Source organism: Salmo salar, chromosome ssa23 (genome assembly GCF_905237065.1).
Source record: "Salmo salar chromosome ssa23, Ssal_v3.1, whole genome shotgun sequence".
Taxonomy (NCBI): domain Eukaryota; kingdom Metazoa; phylum Chordata; class Actinopteri; order Salmoniformes; family Salmonidae; genus Salmo; species Salmo salar.
The window spans coordinates 46,367,356-46,386,257 of NC_059464.1; the positions used below are offsets into that span (position 1 = coordinate 46,367,356).

General features: G+C 47.5%; 1 protein-coding gene across 1 annotated transcript in view; it reads right to left on the minus strand.

Annotated features, from left to right (window-relative positions):
• LOC106584787 (protein phosphatase 1 regulatory subunit 12A) overlaps window positions 1–18,902 on the minus strand; it is a 63,959-nt gene that overhangs the window by 10,691 nt on the left and 34,366 nt on the right. The window contains exons 8-19 of the mRNA XM_045706202.1: window positions 15,492–15,772; window positions 15,005–15,114; window positions 14,477–14,719; window positions 12,737–12,819; window positions 11,518–11,604; window positions 10,537–10,629; window positions 10,149–10,268; window positions 8,065–8,155; window positions 7,518–7,808; window positions 3,779–3,970; window positions 2,948–3,030; window positions 2,270–2,336 (exon numbers count right to left, since the gene is read on the minus strand). Coding sequence (XP_045562158.1) covers window positions 2,270–2,336; window positions 2,948–3,030; window positions 3,779–3,970; window positions 7,518–7,808; window positions 8,065–8,155; window positions 10,149–10,268; window positions 10,537–10,629; window positions 11,518–11,604; window positions 12,737–12,819; window positions 14,477–14,719; window positions 15,005–15,114; window positions 15,492–15,772 — 1,741 coding nt within the window. The remainder of the gene's footprint in view (window positions 1–2,269; window positions 2,337–2,947; window positions 3,031–3,778; window positions 3,971–7,517; window positions 7,809–8,064; window positions 8,156–10,148; window positions 10,269–10,536; window positions 10,630–11,517; window positions 11,605–12,736; window positions 12,820–14,476; window positions 14,720–15,004; window positions 15,115–15,491; window positions 15,773–18,902) is intronic.

An 18,902-nucleotide genomic window follows, 5' to 3' on the forward strand; every position in this document is an offset into this window, starting at 1 on the left:
ATTTGGCAGTACGTCCAACCGGCGCGGAACAGGTGTAACCATGCCAGCCCAGGACCTCGATATCCGTCTTCTTCACCTGAGGGGTCGTCTGAGACCACCCACCCAGACAGCTGATGAAACTGAGGGTGTATTTCTGTCTGTAATAAAGCCCTTTTGTGGGGAAAAACTCATTCTGATTGGCCTGTCTCCCCAGTGGGTGAGCCGGGCACCCAAGAGGATGGGCCTATGCTCTCCCAGGCCCTCCCCTGGCTACACCCCTGCCGCTCATGTGAAATCCATAGATTAGGGCCTAATGAATTTATTTCAATTGACTGATACCCTTATATGAACTGTATCTCAGTAAAACCGTTGAAATTGTTGCATGTTGCGTTTTATTCATTTCAGTATATACAGTTGAAGTCGGAAGTTTACATACACATTAGCCATACACCGTAGCCAAATACATTTAAAAGTTTAAATACATTTAAACTTTTTCACAATTCCTGACATTTAATCCTCGTAAAAATTCCCTGTTTTAGGTCAGTTAGGATCACCACTTTATTTTAAGAATGTGAAATGTCAGAATAATAGTAGAGAGAATTATTTATTTCAGCTTTTATTTCTTTCATCACATTCCCAGCGGGTCAGAAGTTTACATACTCAATTAGTATTTGGTAGCATTGCCTTTAAATTGTTTAACTTGGGTCAAACATTTTGGGTAGCCTTCCACAAGCTTCCCACAATAAGTTGGGTGAATTTTGGCCCATTTCTCTTGACAGAGCTGGTGTAACTGAGTCAGGTTTGTAGGCCTCCTTGCTCGCACACGCTTTTTCAGTTCGGCCCACAAATTGTCTATGGGATTGAGGTCAGGGCTTTGTGATGGCCACTCCAATACCTTGACTTTGTTGTCCTTAAGCCATTTTGCCACAACTTTGGAAGTATGCTTGGGGTCATTGTCCATTTGGAAGGCCCATTTGCGACCAAGCTTTAACTTCCTGACTGATGTCTTGAGATGTTGCTTCAATATATCCACATAATTTTCCTACATCATGATGCCATCTATTTTGTGAAGTGCACCAGTCCCTCCTTCAGCAAAGCACCCCCACAACATGATGCCAACCCCGTGCTTTACGGTTGGGATGGTGTTCTTCGGCTTGCAAGCCTCCCCCTTTTTCCTCCAAACATAACTATGGTCATTATGGCCAAACAGTTATATGTTTGTTTCATCAGACCAGAGGACATTTCTCCAAAAAGTACGATCTTTGTCCCCATATGCAGTTGCAAACTGTAGTCTGGCTTTTTATGGCGGTTTTGGAGCAGTGGCTTCTTCCTTGCTGAGCGGCCTTTCAGGTTATGTCGATATAAGACTCGTTTTACTGTGGATATAGATACTTTTGTACCTGTTTCCTCCAGCATCTTCACAAGGTCCTTTGCTGTTGTTCTGGGATTGATTTGCACTTTTCACACCAAAGTACGTTCATCTCTAGGAGACAGAACGTGTCTCCTTCCTGAGCGGCATGACGGCTGCGCGGTCCCATTGTGTTTATACTTGCGTACCATTGTTTGTACAGATGAATGTGGTACCTTCAGGCGTTTGGAAATTGCTCCCAAGGATGAACCAGACTTGTGGAGGTCTACAATCTTTTTTCTGAGTTCTTGGCTGATTTCTTTTGATTTTCCCATGATGTCAAGCAAAGAGGCACTGAGTTTGAAGGCAGGCCTTGAAATACATCCACAGGTACACCTCCAATTGACTGAAATGATGTCAATTAGCCTATCAGAAACTTCTAAAGCCATGACATCATTTTCTGGAATTTTCCAAGCTGTTTAAAGGCACACTCAACTTAGTGAATGTAAACTTCTGACCTACTGGAATTGTGATACAGTGAATTATAAGTGAAATAATCTGTCTGGAAACAATTGTTGGAAAAATTACTTGTGTCATGCACAAAGTAGATGTCCTAACCGACTTGCCAAAACTATAGCTTGTTAACAAGAAATTTGTGCAGTGGTTGAAAAACGAGTTTTAATGACTCCAACCTAAGTGTATGTAAACTTCCAACTTCAACTGTATACCATTTAGCAGATGCTTTTATCCAAAGCGACTTAGTCCTGGTTAGTCGTGCATGCATAAAAAAATGTACACCAGAGAGAGAAAGCATTTATTGAATTGCATAGAGAGAGAGGGAGGGTTAGTTAAGCGAATGATTGCCTGTGAGAGAGTACTGAAACTCTTCTAGACCCTCTAATATTGACTAGCCCCTTTTCAAATCATTCAAACTATTTTTACCTTCTTGTAATCCTTAGTTTCAGAGCCGCCGCCTCTGTCGATACAGTCGTTACATGACATGTCGGACCTGAAGAGAGCAGGGAGCAGAGATATTATAATGACTCCTCAGAGGTTAGAGATATTATAATGACTCCTCAGAGGTCAGAGATATTATAATGACTCCTCAGAGGTCAGAGATATTATAATGACTCCTCAGAGGTCAGAGATATTATAATGACTCCTCAGAGGTCAGAGATATTATAATGACTCCTCAGAGGTCAGAGATATTATAATGACTCCTCAGAGGTCAGAGATATTATAATGACTCCTCAGAGGTCAGAGATATTATAATGACTCCTCAGAGGTCAGAGATATTATAATGACTCCTCAGAGGTCAGAGATATTATAATGACTCCTCAGAGGTCAGAGATATTATAATGACTCCTCAGAGGTCAGAGATATTATAATGACTCCTCAGAGGTCAGAGATATTATAATGACTCCTCAGAGGTCAGAGATGTTATAATGACTCCTCAGAGGTCAGAGATGTTATAATGACTCCTCAGAGGTCAGAGATGTTATTATGACTCCTCAGAGGTCAGAGATATTATGACTCCTCAGAGGTCAGAGATAATGCTCACTACTATGAGATAATCAGGAACCAGACTGAATACGCAAAGGCTAACGGTCAGATCCATACCTGGTGCTGGAGTGCCTGTCTGTCTGTGGATCCTGCCCACTGCCTCCCAACCCCTCCTCTCCACTGGGCTCGTTGTCATCACTCTACAGGACCACAGAGATCAGTAGGTCAATACATTATGGATGGTAATATCCTCATTACGGCAGGTTATTACCAGGATATAACCTGGTAATCTTATAACCAGAACTAGCCCACCCCACACTCATTATGGATTGCAATGTCATCCTTGTGACAGGTTACAAACAGCACATGTTATAATGTCTATGCCGTCCTTATGAAAGGTTATAACCAGGACTAGCTCATGCACTCACCTCTACAGCCCTCATTATGTGATTTCAATGTCATCTTAGCAGTACTTTTGACACGGTTATAATGCATTTATGAGCAAGGGTTTTATAGGGTTATAAGCATGACTACAACAGGTTATAAGGCATGTATGAGCAAGGGTTTTATAGGGTTATAAGCATGACTACGACAGGTTATAATGCATTTATGAACAAGGGTTTTATAGGGTTATAAGCATGACTACGACAGGTTTTAATGCATTTATGAGCGAGGGTTTTATAGGGTTATAAGCATGACCACGACAGGTTATAATGCATTTATGAGTGAGGGTTTTATAGGGTTATAAGCATGACTACGACAGGTTATAATGCATTTATGAGCAAGGGTTTTATAGGGTTATAAGCATGACTACAACAGGTTATAAGGCATGTATGAGCAAGTGTTGTATGGGGTTATAAGCATGACTACGACAGGTTATAAGGCATGTATGAGCAAGGGTTGTATAGGGTTATAAGCATGACTACGACAGGTTACAAATACACTAACATCTCCAGCCCTCTGAGCTCTCCTCCTGGCCCGGGCTCTCCGTCTCTCCCTGGCGATACGGTCACTCTCACTCTCCCCTTCTGCACTCCTCTCCTGGCCGGAGGTCTGGGGACGAGGGGTACCAGCCGGTTGAGTCAGCCCCAACAGGTCAGACTTCTGCAGGCTGGCGATACGGGACCTCCAGCTTACTTCCTGAAGACAGTTATCATCTTTAGGAAATATGTTATCCACCATACAGACATCATACTGATGTCCCTGGATGTCCTATGTTGTACACCCCCTTATAAGAAGTGTAGCTATATTGCTTATACCAATCCAATACTCTGATGTAATACACTTGATCTAGGGTGTAGGGGTTAAATACCACTGCTCTAGGGTGTAAGGGGCTAGGGTGTAGGGGTTAAATACCGCTGCTCTAGGGTGTAGGGGTTAAATACCGCTGCTCTAGGGTGTAGGGGTTAAATACCGCTGCTCTAGGGTGTAGGGGTTAAATACCACTGCTCTAGGGTGTAGGGGCTAGGGTGTAGGGGTTAAATACCGCTGCTCTAGGGTGTAGGGGTTAAATACCACTGCTCTAGGGTGTAGGGGCTAGGGTGTAGGGGTTAAATACTGCTGCTCTAGGGTGTAGGGGTTAAATACCACTGCTCTAGGGTGTAGGGGCTAGGGTGTAGGGGTTAAATACTGCTGCTCTAGGGTGTAGGGGTTAAATACTGCTGCTCTAGGGTGTAGGGGTAAAATACCGCTGCTCTAGGGTGTAGGGGTTAAATACCGCTGCTCTAGGGTGTAGGGGTTAAATACCGCTGCTCTAGGGTGTAGGGGTTAAATACCACTGCTCTAGGGTGTAGATGCTAGGGTGTAGGAGTTAAATACTGCTGCTCTAGGGTGTAGGGGCTAGGGTGTAGGAGTTAAATACTGCTGCTCTAGGGTGTAGGGGTTAAATACTGCTGCTCTAGGGTGTAGGGGTTAAATACCGCTGCTCTAGGGTGTAGGGGCTAGGGTGTAGGAGTTAAATACTGCTGCTCTAGGGTGTAGGGGTTAAATACCGCTGCTCTAGGGTGTAGGTGCTAGGGTGTAGGGGTTAAATACCGCTGCTCTAGGGTGTAGGGGTTAAATACTGCTGCTCTAGGGTGTAGGGGTTAAATACCGCTGCTCTAGGGTGTAGGGGTTAAATACCGCTGCTCTAGGGTGTAGGGGCTAGGGTGTAGGAGTTAAATACTGCTGCTCTAGGGTGTAGGGGTTAAATACCGCTGCTCTAGGGTGTAGGTGCTAGGGTGTAGGAGTTAAATACTGCTGCTCTAGGGTGTAGGGGCTAGGGTGTAGGAGTTAAATACTGCTGCTCTAGGGTGTAGGGGCTAGGGTGTAGGGGTTAAATACCGCTGCTCTAGATTGTAGGGGCTAGGGTGTAGGAGTTAAATACCGCTGCTCTAGAGTGTAGGGGCTAGGGTGTAGGTGTTAAATACTGCTGCTCTAGGGTGTAGGGGCTAGGGTGTAGGGGTTAAATACTGCTGCTCTAGGGTGTAGGTGCTAGGGTGTAGGGGTTAAATACCGCTGCTCTAGAGTGTAGGGGCTAGGGTGTAGGAGTTAAATACCGCTGCTCTAGTGTGTAGGGGTTAAATACCGCTGCTCTAGGGTGTAGGTGCTAGGGTGTAGGGGTTAAATACTGCTGCTCTAGGGTGTAGGTGCTAGGGTGTAGGGGTTAAATACCGCTGCTCTAGAGTGTAGGGGCTAGGGTGTAGGAGTTAAATACTGCTGCTCTAGGGTGTAGGGGTTAAATACTGCTGCTCTAGGGTGTAGGGGTTAAATACCGCTGCTCTAGGGTGTAGGGGCTAGGGTGTAGGAGTTAAATACTGCTGCTCTAGGGTGTAGGGGTTAAATACCGCTGCTCTAGGGTGTAGGGGTTAAATACCGCTGCTCTAGGGTGTAGGGGCTAGGGTGTAGGAGTTAAATACTGCTGCTCTAGGGTGTAGGGGTTAAATACCGCTGCTCTAGGGTGAGTGCTAGGGTGTAGGAGTTAAATACCGCTGCTCTAGGGTGTAGGGGCTAGGGTGTAGGGGTTAAATACCGCTGCTCTAGGGTGTAGGGGTTAAATACCGCTGCTCTAGGGTGTAGGGGCTAGGGTGTAGGAGTTAAATACTGCTGCTCTAGGGTGTAGGGGCTAGGGTGTAGGGGTTAAATACTGCTGCTCTAGGGTGTAGGGGCTAGGGTGTAGGGGTTAAATACCGCTGCTCTAGGGTGTAGGGGCTAGGGTGTAGGAGTTAAATACTGCTGCTCTAGGGTGTAGGGGTTAAATACTGCTGCTCTAGGGTGTAGGAGTTAAATACCGCTGCTCTAGGGTGTAGGGGCTAGGGTGTAGGAGTTAAATACTGCTGCTCTAGGGTGTAGGGGTTAAATACCGCTGCTCTAGGGTGTAGGGGCTAGGGTGTAGGGGTTAAATACTGCTGCTCTAGGGTGTAGGTGCTAGGGTGTAGGGGTTAAATACCGCTGCTCTAGAGTGTAGGGGCTAGGGTGTAGGAGTTAAATACTGCTGCTCTAGGGTGTAGGGGTTAAATACTGCTGCTCTAGGGTGTAGGAGTTAAATACCGCTGCTCTAGGGTGTAGGGGCTAGGGTGTAAGAGTTAAATACTGCTGCTCTAGGGTGTAGGGGTTAAATACTGCTGCTCTAGGGTGTAGGAGTTAAATACCGCTGCTCTAGGGTGTAGGGGCTAGGGTGTAGGAGTTAAATACTGCTGCTCTAGGGTGTAGGGGTTAAATACCGCTGCTCTAGGGTGTAGGGGTTAAATACCGCTGCTCTAGGGTGTAGGGGCTAGGGTGTAGGAGTTAAATACTGCTGCTCTAGGGTGTAGGGGTTAAATACCGCTGCTCTAGGGTGTAGGTGCTAGGGTGTAGGAGTTAAATACTGCTGCTCTAGGGTGTAGGGGCTAGGGTGTAGGAGTTAAATACTGCTGCTCTAGGGTGTAGGGGCTAGGGTGTAGGGGTTAAATACTGCTGCTCTAGAGTGTAGGGGCTAGGGTGTAGGAGTTAAATACCGCTGCTCTAGAGTGTAGGGGCTAGGGTGTAGGTGTTAAATACCGCTGCTCTAGGGTGTAGGGGCTAGGGTGTAGGGGTTAAATACTGCTGCTCTAGGGTGTAGGTGCTAGGGTGTAGGGGTTAAATACCGCTGCTCTAGAGTGTAGGGGCTAGGGTGTAGGAGTTAAATACCGCTGCTCTAGTGTGTAGGGGTTAAATACCGCTGCTCTAGGGTGTAGGTGCTAGGGTGTAGGGGTTAAATACCGCTGCTCTAGAGTGTAGGGGCTAGGGTGTAGGGGTTAAATACCGCTGCTCTAGGGTGTAGGGGCTAGGGTGTAGGAGTTAAATACTGCTGCTCTAGGGTGTAGGAGTTAAATACTGCTGCTCTAGGGTGTAGGAGTTAAATACCGCTGCTCTAGGGTGTAGGGGCTAGGGTGTAGGAGTTAAATACCGCTGCTCTAGAGTGTAGGGGCTAGGGTGTAGGAGTTAAATACCGCTGCTCTAGGGTGTAGGGGCTAGGGTGTAGGGGTTAAATACCGCTGCTCTAGGGTGTAGGGGTTAAATACCGCTGCTCTAGGGTGTAGGGGTTAAATACCGCTGCTCTAGAGTGTAGGGGCTAGGGTGTAGGAGTTAAATACTGCTGCTCTAGGGTGTAGGGGCTAGGGTGTAGGAGTTAAATACTGCTGCTCTAGGGTGCAGGGTGTAGTGTGTAGGGGTTAAATACTGCTCTCACCCCCTCTTCTGCTTTCTTCTTATTGGCCTCTTCCTTCTCCTCCTCCTCCTCTTTCCTTGCCTTCTCTCTCCCTTTGTCCGTCTGTGCTGTCTTCATGGCCTTGTCTCTCCCTTCGTCCGTCTGTGCTGTCTTCATGGCCTTGTCTCTCCCTTCGTCCGTCTGTGCTGTCTTCATGGCCTTGTCTCTCCCTTCGTCCGTCTGTGCTGTCTTCATGGCCTTGTCTCTCCCTTCGTCCGTCTGTGCTGTCTTCATTGTCTTCTCAGCTTCCTTCAGGTCTGTGAGTGTCACCCCCTGATTGGACAACAGACAGGAGGTTTTAGTCATGTCCTTGTCAGACAGACAAATCACAATGCCTGCCAATCTACTGGATTGTTCCATCTCATTTGCTTAGAAATCTCTTCTCTCTTTCACTGATTGGAGAAGACTTATCAGGTGAAAACAATATGGTGAAAGGAAGCTCATTGGACTGGCTTTCTCAGATCAGATGAAGGAGAGAAGGCGAAGAAGGGGGAAAATGCTGTGTATTTCCTGTCTGGATATATCTGACCTGAGTGGATCGTCGTGACTGTCTGGCGTGTCTGGAGCGAGCCTTCCTCTGAGCCTCAGCCTCCTCATCACGTACCGGGGTCAAGTAGGACCTGGACCGGGGAAACACAAAACATTATTTATTACATTACCCATAACATTATCATGAAATGATTTAGACATCAAGCACCAGGGTCAGGTAGGATCTGGACCAGGGAACACAAATTATATAACTACATTTATCAACATTTGCCTACATTTAACTCATATTTAGCTACATAGATATAGACAGTAGGAAAGATAAGAAGGAGAAAGGTAAGAAAGGTAAGAGGGGAGAAAGGCAAGAAGGACAAAGATAAGAAGGAGAAAGGTAAGAGAGAGAAAGGTAAGAGGGAGAAAGGTAAGAGGGGAGAAAGGCAAGAGGGAGAAACGTAAAAGTGAGAAACGTAAGAAGGACAAAGATAAGAAGGAGAAAGGTAAGAGGGAGAAAGACAAGAGGGAGAAAGACAAGAGGGGAGAAAGGCAAGAGGGGAGAAAGACAAGAGGGGAGAAAGACAAGAGGGGAGAAAGACAAGAGGGGAGAAAGACAAGAGGGGAGAAAGGTAAGAGGGAGTAAGGTAAGAGGGAGAAAGGTAAGAGGGGAGAAAGATACGAAGGAGAAAGGTAAGAGGGAGAAAGGTAAGAGGGAGAAAGATAAGAAGGAGAAAGACAAGAGGGAGAAAGACAAGAGGGAGAAAGACAAGAGGGAGAAAGACAAGAGGGGAGAAACATAAGAAGGAGAAAGGTAAGAGGGGAGAAAGATAAGAAGGAGAAAGGTAAGAGGGGAGAAAGATAAGAAGGAGAAAGGTAAGAGGGAGAAAGGTAAGAGGGAGAAAGATAAGAGGGAGAAAGATAAGAAGGAGAAAGGTAAGAGGGAGAAAGACAAGAGGGAGAAAGACAAGAGGGGAGAAAGATAAGAAGGAGAAAGGTAAGAGGGGAGAAAGATAAGAAGGAGAAAGGTAAGAGGGGAGAAAGGTAAGAGGGAGAAAGGTAAGAAGGAGAAAGGTAAGAGGGAGAAAGGTAAGAGGGGAGAAAGGCAAGAGGGAGAAACGTAAAAGTGAGAAACGTAAGAAGGACAAAGATAAGAAGGAGAAAGGTAAGAGAGAGAAAGGTAAGAGGGAGAAAGGTAAGAGGGGAGAAAGACAAGAGGGGAGAAAGACAAGAGGGGAGAAAGACAAGAGGGGAGAAAGACAAGAGGGGAGAAAGACAAGAGGGGAGAAAGACAAGAGGGGAGAAAGACAAGAGGGGAGAAAGACAAGAGGGGAGAAAGACAAGAGGGGAGAAAGACAAGAGGGGAGAAAGACAAGAGGGGAGAAAGACAAGAGGGGAGAAAGACAAGAGGGGAGAAAGACAAGAGGGGAGAAAGACACGAGGGGAGAAAGACACGAGGGGAGAAAGACACGAGGGGAGAAAGACACGAGGGAGAAAGGTAAGAGGGGAGAAAGGTAAGAAGGAGCAAGGTAAGAGGGAGAAAGGTAAGAGGGGAGAAAGGTAAGAAGGAGCAAGATAAGAGGGAGAAAGGTAAGAGGGGAGAAAGGTAAGAGGGAGAAAGATAAGAGGGGAGAAACATAAGAAGGAGAAAGGTAAGAGGGGAGAAAGATAAGAAGGAGAAAGGTAAGAGGGAGAAAGATAAGAAGGAGAAACGTAAGAAGGAGAAAGGTAAGAGGGGAGAAAGATAAGAAGGAGAAAGGTAAGAGGGAGAAAGATAAGAAGGAGAAACGTAAGAAGGAGCAAGGTAAGAGGGGAGAACGGTAAGAGGGAGAAAGATAAGAGGAGAGAAAGGTAAGAGGGGAATTGACAGAATTGAAAGGTCACAGATCAGCGTCCCAGGTGACTGTGCATGATCCAGAGTCGGCTTAGTAGACCACTACACCACTCTGGCACATAACCTTCAACTACATTTAATCACATCAACAACACTCAACTACAATTGCAGCCTCACACCCTTGGCACGCCACTGTGTTTAAAGGTGAAAGTTCAAACATCTAGAAAACAAATAGGCTCTGTAAACTCTAAACGCTGGAACATCGCTGAAACATCGTTGCCGTCATGGTGAAAAAGACTCACTTGCGCCTCTGCTTTGTCTCCAGATCGCTGCCCCCGCCGGTCATCGTGGTGACAGAGATGGAGGTGGTGGTGACAGAACCCTGCTCCTTCTCCTTCTTCTCTGCCTGCTCCTGAGCCAGTCTGAAATAGAGGGATAGAGAGGGGAGAGAGAGATTAAGGGGAGAGAGAGGGTAGGGGGAGAGAGAAAGGGTAGAGAGGAGAGAGAGAGAGAGAGAGAGAGAGAGAGAGAGAGAGGAATAAATATTTAGTCCGGGAATCCATAACTATGACTTTGAGAGTGGTTAGATTTCTCCAGCCCCACACCTCAGCTTTATAGCAAACCAAGTGGCAGGGCTGCTGTGTCGTTTGCTCTAAAAGGAATTAAGGACCGTTCCATTATCACACCCACCTCTGGGCCACCAGGATGTTGAGTCGACTGAGTCCAGCAGAGGAGCTACTTCCTGTCCCCGTGGGGTCATCCGGTTTGCGTCCATAGGATGAGCTGGGAATACCAACCAGACTTATTGACCATAATATCTACAGCATATTCTGTACTACAGCCACATAAACAGTGGCTATGGCTAGGTCTCCCTTGTAACAGAGGTCTGTTTTTGGCCACTACTTTTTTACAGTTCAGTTTGGATGCCTGACTAGGACGAATAATGGGACAAGCTGGTTAAATAAAGACAACATACTCAGAGACAACATACTCAGAGACAACATACTCAGAGACAATGCATCCAGCAGTGTAATATCAAACACAGAAGAAGAGTGTATGGAAGAAGAGTGTATGGAAGAGAGTGGGAACATCACACTGTGTTTTCTAACTACATTCAACCAGAAGCCCTAAGAGTGGACAAACACACCAATGAGCAGAGCCAAGGCTGTAGGACATACCTGAGAGGAACCAAGGCTGTAGGACATACCTGAGAGGAACCAAGGCTGTAGGACATACCTGAGAGGAACCAAGGCTGCAGGACATACCTGAGAGGAACCAAGGCTGCAGGACATACCTGAGAGGAACCAAGGCTGTAGGACATACCTGAGAGGAACCAAGGCTGTAGGACATACCTGAGAGGAACCAAGGCTGCAGGACATACCTGAGAGGAACCAAGGCTGCAGGACATACCTGAGAGGAACCAAGGCTGCAGGACATACCTGAGAGGAACCAAGGCTGCAGGACATACCTGAGAGGAACCAAGGCTGTAGGACATACCTGAGAGGAACCAAGGCTGCAGGACATACCTGAGAGGAACCAAGGCTGCAGGACATACCTGAGAGGAACCAAGGCTGTAGGACATACCTGAGAGGAACCAAGGCTGCAGGACATACCTGAGAGGAACCAAGGCTGTAGGACATACCTGAGAGGAACCAAGGCTGCAGGACATACCTGAGAGGCAAGGAGGGGGTGGAGCTGCTAAGATCACTTCCAGTACTATTGAGGCGTCGGGTGTAAGAGGAGCTACGACTCAGCCAGCTGAGGGAGAGAGGCGGGGGAGGGTTGGAGAGAGATAGAGAGAGAGAGGGAGGGTGAGAGAGAGAGAGAGAGAGAGAGAGAGAGGGTGGGTGGGGAGAGAGAGAGAGAGAGAGAGAGAGAGAGAGAGGGAGGGAGGGAGGGAGGGTGAGAGAGAGGGAGGGATGGTGAGAGAGAGGGAGGGAGGGTGGGTGAGAGAGAGGGAGGGTGGGTGAGAGATAGAGAGAGAGGGAGGGAGGGTGGGTGAGAGAGAGAGAGAGAGAGAGAGAGAGGGAGGGAGGGTGGGTGGGTGAGAGAGAGAGAGGGAGGGGGGAGAGAGAGAGAGAGAGAGAGAGAGGGAGGGAGGGAGGGAGGGAGGGAGGGAGGGAGGGAGGGAGGGAGGAGGGAGGGAGGGAGGGAGGAGGGAGGGAGGGAGGGAGGGAGGGAGGAGAGGGAGGGTGAGAGAGGGAGGGTGAGAGAGGGAGGGAGGGAGGGTGAGAGAGAGAGAGGGAGGGTGGGTGGGTGAGAGAGAGAGAGGGAGGGTGGGTGGGTGAGAGAGAGGGATGGTGGGTGAGAGAGAGAGAGAGAGAGAGAGGGAGGGTGGGTGAGAGAGAGAGAGAGAGAGAGAGAGGGAGGGTGGGTGAGAGAGAGGGAGGGTGGGTGAGAGAGAGAGAGAGGGAGGGAGGGTGGGTGGGTGAGAGAGGGAGGGAGGGTGGGTGGGTGAGAGAGAGGGAGGGTGGGTGAGAGAGAGGGAGGGTGGGTGAGAGAGGGAGGAAGGGTGGGTGAGAGGGAGGGTGAGAGGGAGAGAGAGAGGGAGGGAGGGTGGGTGGGTGAGAGAGGGAGGGTGGGTGAGAGAGAGGGAGGGTGGGTGAGAGAGAGGGAGGGTGGGTGAGAGAGGGAGGGAGGGAGGGTGGGTGAGAGAGGGAGGGAGGGAGGGTGAGAGAGAGAGAGGGGGATGTTGGGTGAGTGAGAGAGAGGAGGGTGGGAGATAGAGGGAGGGTGAGAGAGAGTGAGAGAGGAACGGTGGTGATGCAGTGAAGCTCAAAACCGGTTTATCTTTCCTCACACAAACACACAGTGAAGCTGATGAGCAGCCTTTCACTGCCACTCCATACTGTGGTACGTGACAGCATCATGTGAGGCAAGCTGAGCCCACCTGCTACTGCTGTCTGGGTTGGTGTCTGGCATACTGAAGAGACGTCTCGTTGGACTGGGGTTCACTCTGGCAGTCCTGGGTTCCTGAAAATACAAGGCTATGTAGTTGGTCCAGTCTAAGAGGACAGTACTGATGTAGTTGGTCCAGTCTAAGAGGACGGTACTGATGTAGTTGGTCCAGTCTAAGAGGACGGTACTGATGTAGTTGGTCCAGTCTAAGAGAACAGTACTGATGTAGTTGGTCCAGTCTAAGAGGACGGTACTGATGTAGTTGGTCCAGTCTAACAGGACAGTACTGATGTAGTTGGTCCAGTCTAAGAGGACAGTAGTGATGTAGTTGGTCCAGTCTAACAGGACAGTACTGATGTAGTTGGTCCAGTCTAAGAGGACAGTACTGATGTAGTTGGTCCAGTCTAAGAGGACGGTACTGATGTAGTTGGTCCAGTCTAAGAGGACGGTACTGATGTAGTTGGTGCAGTCTAAGAGGACGGTACTGATGTAGTTGGTCCAGTCTAAGAGAACAGTACTGATGTAGTTGGTCCAGTCTAACAGGACAGTAGTGATGTAGTTGGTCCAGTCTAAGAGAACAGTACTGATGTAGTTGGTGCAGTCTAAGAGGACGGTACTGATGTAGTTGGTCCAGTCTAAGAGGACAGTACTGATGTAGTTGGTCCAGTCTAAGAGGACGGTAGTGATGTAGTTGGTCCAGTCTAAGAGAACAGTACTGATGTAGTTGGTGCAGTCTAAGAGGACGGTACTGATGTAGTTGGTCCAGTCTAACAGGACAGTAGTGATGTAGTTGGTCCAGTCTAAGAGGACAGTAGTGATGTAGTTGGTGCAGTCTAAGAGGACAGTACTGATGTAGTTGGTATAGTCTAAGAGAACAGTAGTGTATTAGAGGTACTGATGTAGTTGGTGCAGTCTAAGAGGACAGTACTGATGTAGTTGGTCCAGTCTAACAGGACAGTAGTGATGTAGTTGGTCCAGTCTAAGAGGGCGGTACTGATGTAGTTGGTCCAGTCTAAGAGGACGGTACTGATGTAGTTGGTCCAGTCTAAGAGGACAGTACTGATGTAGTTGGTATAGTCTAAGAGAACAGTAGTGTATTAGAGGTGCTGATGTAGTTGGTCCAGTCTAAGAGGACAGTACTGATGTAGTTGGTCCAGTCTAAGAGAACAGTACTGATGTAGTTGGTCCAGTCTAAGAGAACAGTAGTGTATTAGAGGTGCTGATGTAGTTGGTCCAGTCTAAGAGAACAGTAGTGTATTAGAGGTGCTGATGTAGTTGGTCCAGTCTAAGAGAACAGTACTGATGTAGTTGGTCCAGTCTAAGAGGACAGTACTGATGTAGTTGGTCCAGTCTAAGAGAACAGTACTGATGTAGTTGGTCCAGTCTAAGAGAACAGTACTGATGTAGTTGGTCCAGTCTAAGAGAACAGTACTGATGTAGTTGGTATAGTCTAAGAGAACAGTAGTGTATTAGAGGTGCTGATGTAGTTGGTCCAGTCTAAGAGGACAGTAGTGTATTGGAGGTTGCTGAGTGGGCACTCTTTGAGCCTATTGGTGAATCTCAGTTGTCTTTCCTTGATTCCTCGTGTCTTCTTTCCTCGCCTACTTCTCAAAATACATCAGAGGACGTTTTGAGAAGGAAACGAGGACAGAAGATGTGAGGAATCAAGGATAAACAACTAGTTTAAACATGTAAACAAAGTCAATGACATCAATAACAATGATTTCTCTACCTTGGTGTCTGTGGTGGTGGTGTTGGTGCTGAGGCGTGGGCTGGAGGCAGAGCGGGTCATCCCTAGGCCCAGGCCAGACTCAGGGGCCCCGCGGGTGGACTCCTGGCTGGGGTCGTTGGCCCCTGAAGGACCCAGGGTCACAGAGCTGCCTGCCTTACGAAGAGAGGTCCTCCAGGAGCCAGGGGCCGCTCCAGGGGCCGAGCTAGGGGCCACTTCGGGGGCTGGGGGCTTCCCTGGGTCCTGCTACTTACACAACAGAAAGAGAGAGATTTAACTTTCTGAGTAATCTCATCACTTGGGCAAGGAATCAAATCGACTCAAATCAACTGCCTTCCCAGAGAGATATTAAAAGGCAATTTCTCAGGAGTTCACAGGTCAAGCAGAATTCAATAGCAGAGAGAGGTTTTTAATCTGAGCTTGTTTAAAAACCTGTCTTAGTCGATTCAATTATGAGGAGCTACAATCTCCTAGCTCTCCTAAAGAGCATTTTGTTGTTGTTCAAACTGCAATAGAAAAACTGTGTCGTACCTTTTTGGCCGGGTCTCCTGAAGTGCTTGTTGCCGTGGAGGTAGCGTGGGTGGAGGAGTTGTTGCGTTTGTTGTTCAAGTTGTTGATGATCTCTCGGTTTTTGGCTTTCTCTGCAAGAACAACACAACCGATCAGTCAGTCCATGTGACTGGGACCATCAAAACAACAAGAACAGCATCTGTACCAGAACATCAAGGGTATGGAATCAATACCATTAAATCATAACTGCCTTTCCTTCAAATGCTTGGTGATAATAAGCAAGTATTAGAATTTCAGTTTACTTCCTGAATCGACCCCCCCAAAAAAACTCTGCTTTATAAATCTTCAGAGTATCTCTCAGGGCCCTGGTCAAAAGTAGCGCACTATATAGGGAATAGGGTGCTATGGGTACTGGTCAAAAGTAGTGCACTATATAGGGGATAGGGGGCCTCTTGGAAAGCAAACTCAGTCGCTTACCTGATTCAGCATCGCTCTCAGATTCGTCATCCTCCTCTTCTGAACTGGAGCTGCTGGAGGCCTTGCCCTGTCGTCCCCTGCGTCCCAGGCTGGCCCTGTCCCTGCGTCCCAGGCTGTCCCTGCGTCCCCTGCGTCCCAGGCTGGCCCTGTCCCTGCGTCCCAGGCTGGCCCTGTCCCTGCGTCCCAGGCTGGCTCTGTCCTCCCTCCTCCTCTTCTTCTTCGGCTGGGCTGCTGGTCAGGGCGGGGGGAGGGTGCTTCTCTCTCTCGTGGAGGCAGATCTTCTCTCTGCTGCTCATACGAGAGATTGAGGTCCTGCAGGTGAGGGGCAGGGGGGCGGGGATAGGATGACAGGTAGGCATGCAGGAGGCAATCAGTGAGGGCGATCACTCAGGGTGCAGCAAACCAGAGTGTGTGTGGGCAAAAACAAGGCAGGATGTCTAATGTGACTGAATCTGGTCTGGAAACTGGACCAAGATTTAACAGATTTGTAACAACAATCTAGAAAATATCTCTATTATGTAGGTTTCCAAACATACAGTAAGTAGTACATCGCCATAGCAAAAAACATCTGGAAAACCAACCCAGTGTGAGGAGGGCGTGGCTAGAGGAGGGCGTGGCTAGAGGAGGGCGTGACTAGAGGAGGGCGGGACTAGAGGAGGGCGGGACTAGAGGAGGGAGTGACTAGAGGAGGGAGTGACTTGAGGAGGGCGTGACTAGGGGAGGGCGTTCACTAGAGGACTAGGGGAGGGCGTGACTAGAGGAGGGCGTGACTAGAGGAGGGCGTGACTAGAGGAGGGCGTGACTAGAGGAGGGAGTGACTAGAGGAGGGAGTGACTTGGTTGGTTCTCCTCTTCCATCCATATCACTTCTGTGGCAGTGTGAGGATGGAGTGACTAGCTTGCAAGGCAGCTGACACTGGTGACATACAAACAGTAAAACACAAAGGGCTGATTCAGTGATTCAGACCAGTAAAACACAAAGGGCTGATTCAGTGATTCAGACCAGTAAAACACAAAGGGCTGATTCAGTGATTCAAGTCAGTAACACATTAGGCTGGTAATGTAGTACATTATGTCTGGTTCAGGTCAGTAGGCTGGTAATGTAGTACATTATGTCTGGTTCAGGTCAGTAGGCTGGTAATGTAGTACATCATGTCTGGTTCAGGTCAGTAGGCTGGTAATGTAGTACATTATGTCTGGTTCAGGTCAGTAGGCTGGTAATGTAGTACATCATGTCTGGTTCAGGTCAGTAGGCTGGTAATGTAGTACATTATGTCTGGTTCAGGTCAGTAGGCTGGTAATGTAGTACATTATGTCTGGTTCAGGTCAGTAGGCTGGTAATGTAGTACATTATGTCTGGTTCAGGTCAGTAGGCTGGTAATGTAGTACATTATGTCTGGTTCAGGTCAGTAGGCTGGTAATGTAGTACATCATGTCTGGTTCAGGTCAGTAGGCTGGTAATGTAGTACATTATGTCTGGTTCAGGTCAGACAATTAGGCTGGTAATGTAGTACATCATGTCTGGTTCAGGTCAGTAGGCTGGTAATGTAGTACATCCTGTCTGGTTCAGGTCAGTAGGCTGGTAATGTAGTACATTATGTCTGGTTCTGGTCAGTAGGCTGGTAATGTAGTACACCATGTCTGGTTCAGGTCAGTAACACATTAGGCTGGTAATGTAGTACATCATGTCTGGTTCAGGTCAGTAGGCTGGTAATGTAGTACATCATGTCTGGTTCAGGTCAGTAGGCTGGTAATGTAGTACATAATGTCTGGTTCAGGTCAGTAGGCTGGTAATGTAGTAACATTATGTCTGGTTCAGGTTAGTAACACATTAGGCTGGTAATGTAGTACATCATGTCTGGTTCAGGTCAGTAGGCTGGTAATGTAGTACATTATGTCTGGTTCAGGTCAGTAGGCTGGTAATGTAGTACATAATGTCTGGTTCAGGTCAGTAGGCTGGTAATGTAGTACATTATGTCTGGTTCAGGTCAGTAACACATTAGGCTGGTAATGTAGTACATCATGTCTGGTTCAGGTCAGTAGGCTGGTAATGTAGTACATTATGTCTGGTTCAGGTCAGTAGGCTGGTAATGTAGTATATTATGTCTGGTTCAGGTCAGTAGGCTGGTAATGTAGTACATTATGTCGGGTTCAGGTCAGTAGGCTGGTAATGTAGTACATCATGTCTGGTTCAGGTCAGTAGGCTGGTAATGTAGTACATTATGTCTGGTTCAGGTCAGTCGGCTGGTAATGTAGTACATCATGTCTGGTTCAGGTCAGTAGGCTGGTAATGTAGTACATTATGTCTGGTTAAGGTCAGTAACACATTAGGCTGGTAATGTAGTACATAATGTCTGGTTCAGGTCAGTAGGCTGGTAATGTAGTACATTATGTCTGGTTCAGGTCAGTAGGCTGGTAATGTAGTACATCATGTCTGGTTCAGGTCAGTAGGTTGGTAATATAGTACGTTATGTCTGGTTCAGGTCAGTAGGCTGGTAATGTAGTACATCATGTCTGGTTCAGGTCAGTAGGCTGGTAATGTAGTACATCATGTCTGGTTCAGGTCAGTAGGCTGGTAATGTAGTACATTATGTCTGGTTCAGGTCAGTAGGCTGGTAATGTAGTACATTATGTCTGGTTCAGGTCAGTAGGCTGGTAATGTAGTACATTATGTCTGGTTCAGGTCAGTAGGCTGGTAATGTAGTACATTATGTCTGGTTCAGGTCAGTAGGCTGGTAATGTAGTACATTATGTCTGGTTCAGGTCAGTAGGCTGGTAATATAGTACATCATGTCTGGTTCAGGTCAGTAGGCTGTTAATGTAGTACATTATGTCTGGTTCAGGTCAGTAGGCTGGTAATGTAGTACATTATGTCTGGTTCAGGTCAGTAGGCTGGTAATGTAGTACATTATGTCTGGTTCAGGTCAGTAGGCTGGTAATGTAGTACACCATGTCTGGTTCAGGTCAGTAACACATTAGGCTGGTAATGTAGTACATCATGTCTGGTTCAGGTCAGTAGGCTGGTAATGTAGTACATCCTGTCTGGTTCAGGTCAGTAGGCTGGTAATGTAGTACATTATATCTGGTTCATGTCAGTAGGCTGGTAATGTAGTAACATTATGTCTGGTTCAGGTCAGTAACACATTAGGCTGGTAATGTAGTACATCATGTCTGGTTCAGGTCAGTAGGCTGGTAATGTAGTACATTATGTCTGGTTCAGGTCAGTAGCCTGGTAATGTACTACATCATGTTCGGTTCAGGTCAGTAGGCTGGTAATGTAGTACATTATGTCTGGTTCAGGTCAGTAACACATTAGGCTGGTAATGTAGTACATCATGTCTGGTTCAGGTCAGTAGGCTGGTAATGTAGTACATTATGTCTGGTTCAGGTCAGCAGGCTGGTAATGTAGTACATTATGTCTGGTTCAGGTCAGTAGGCTGTGA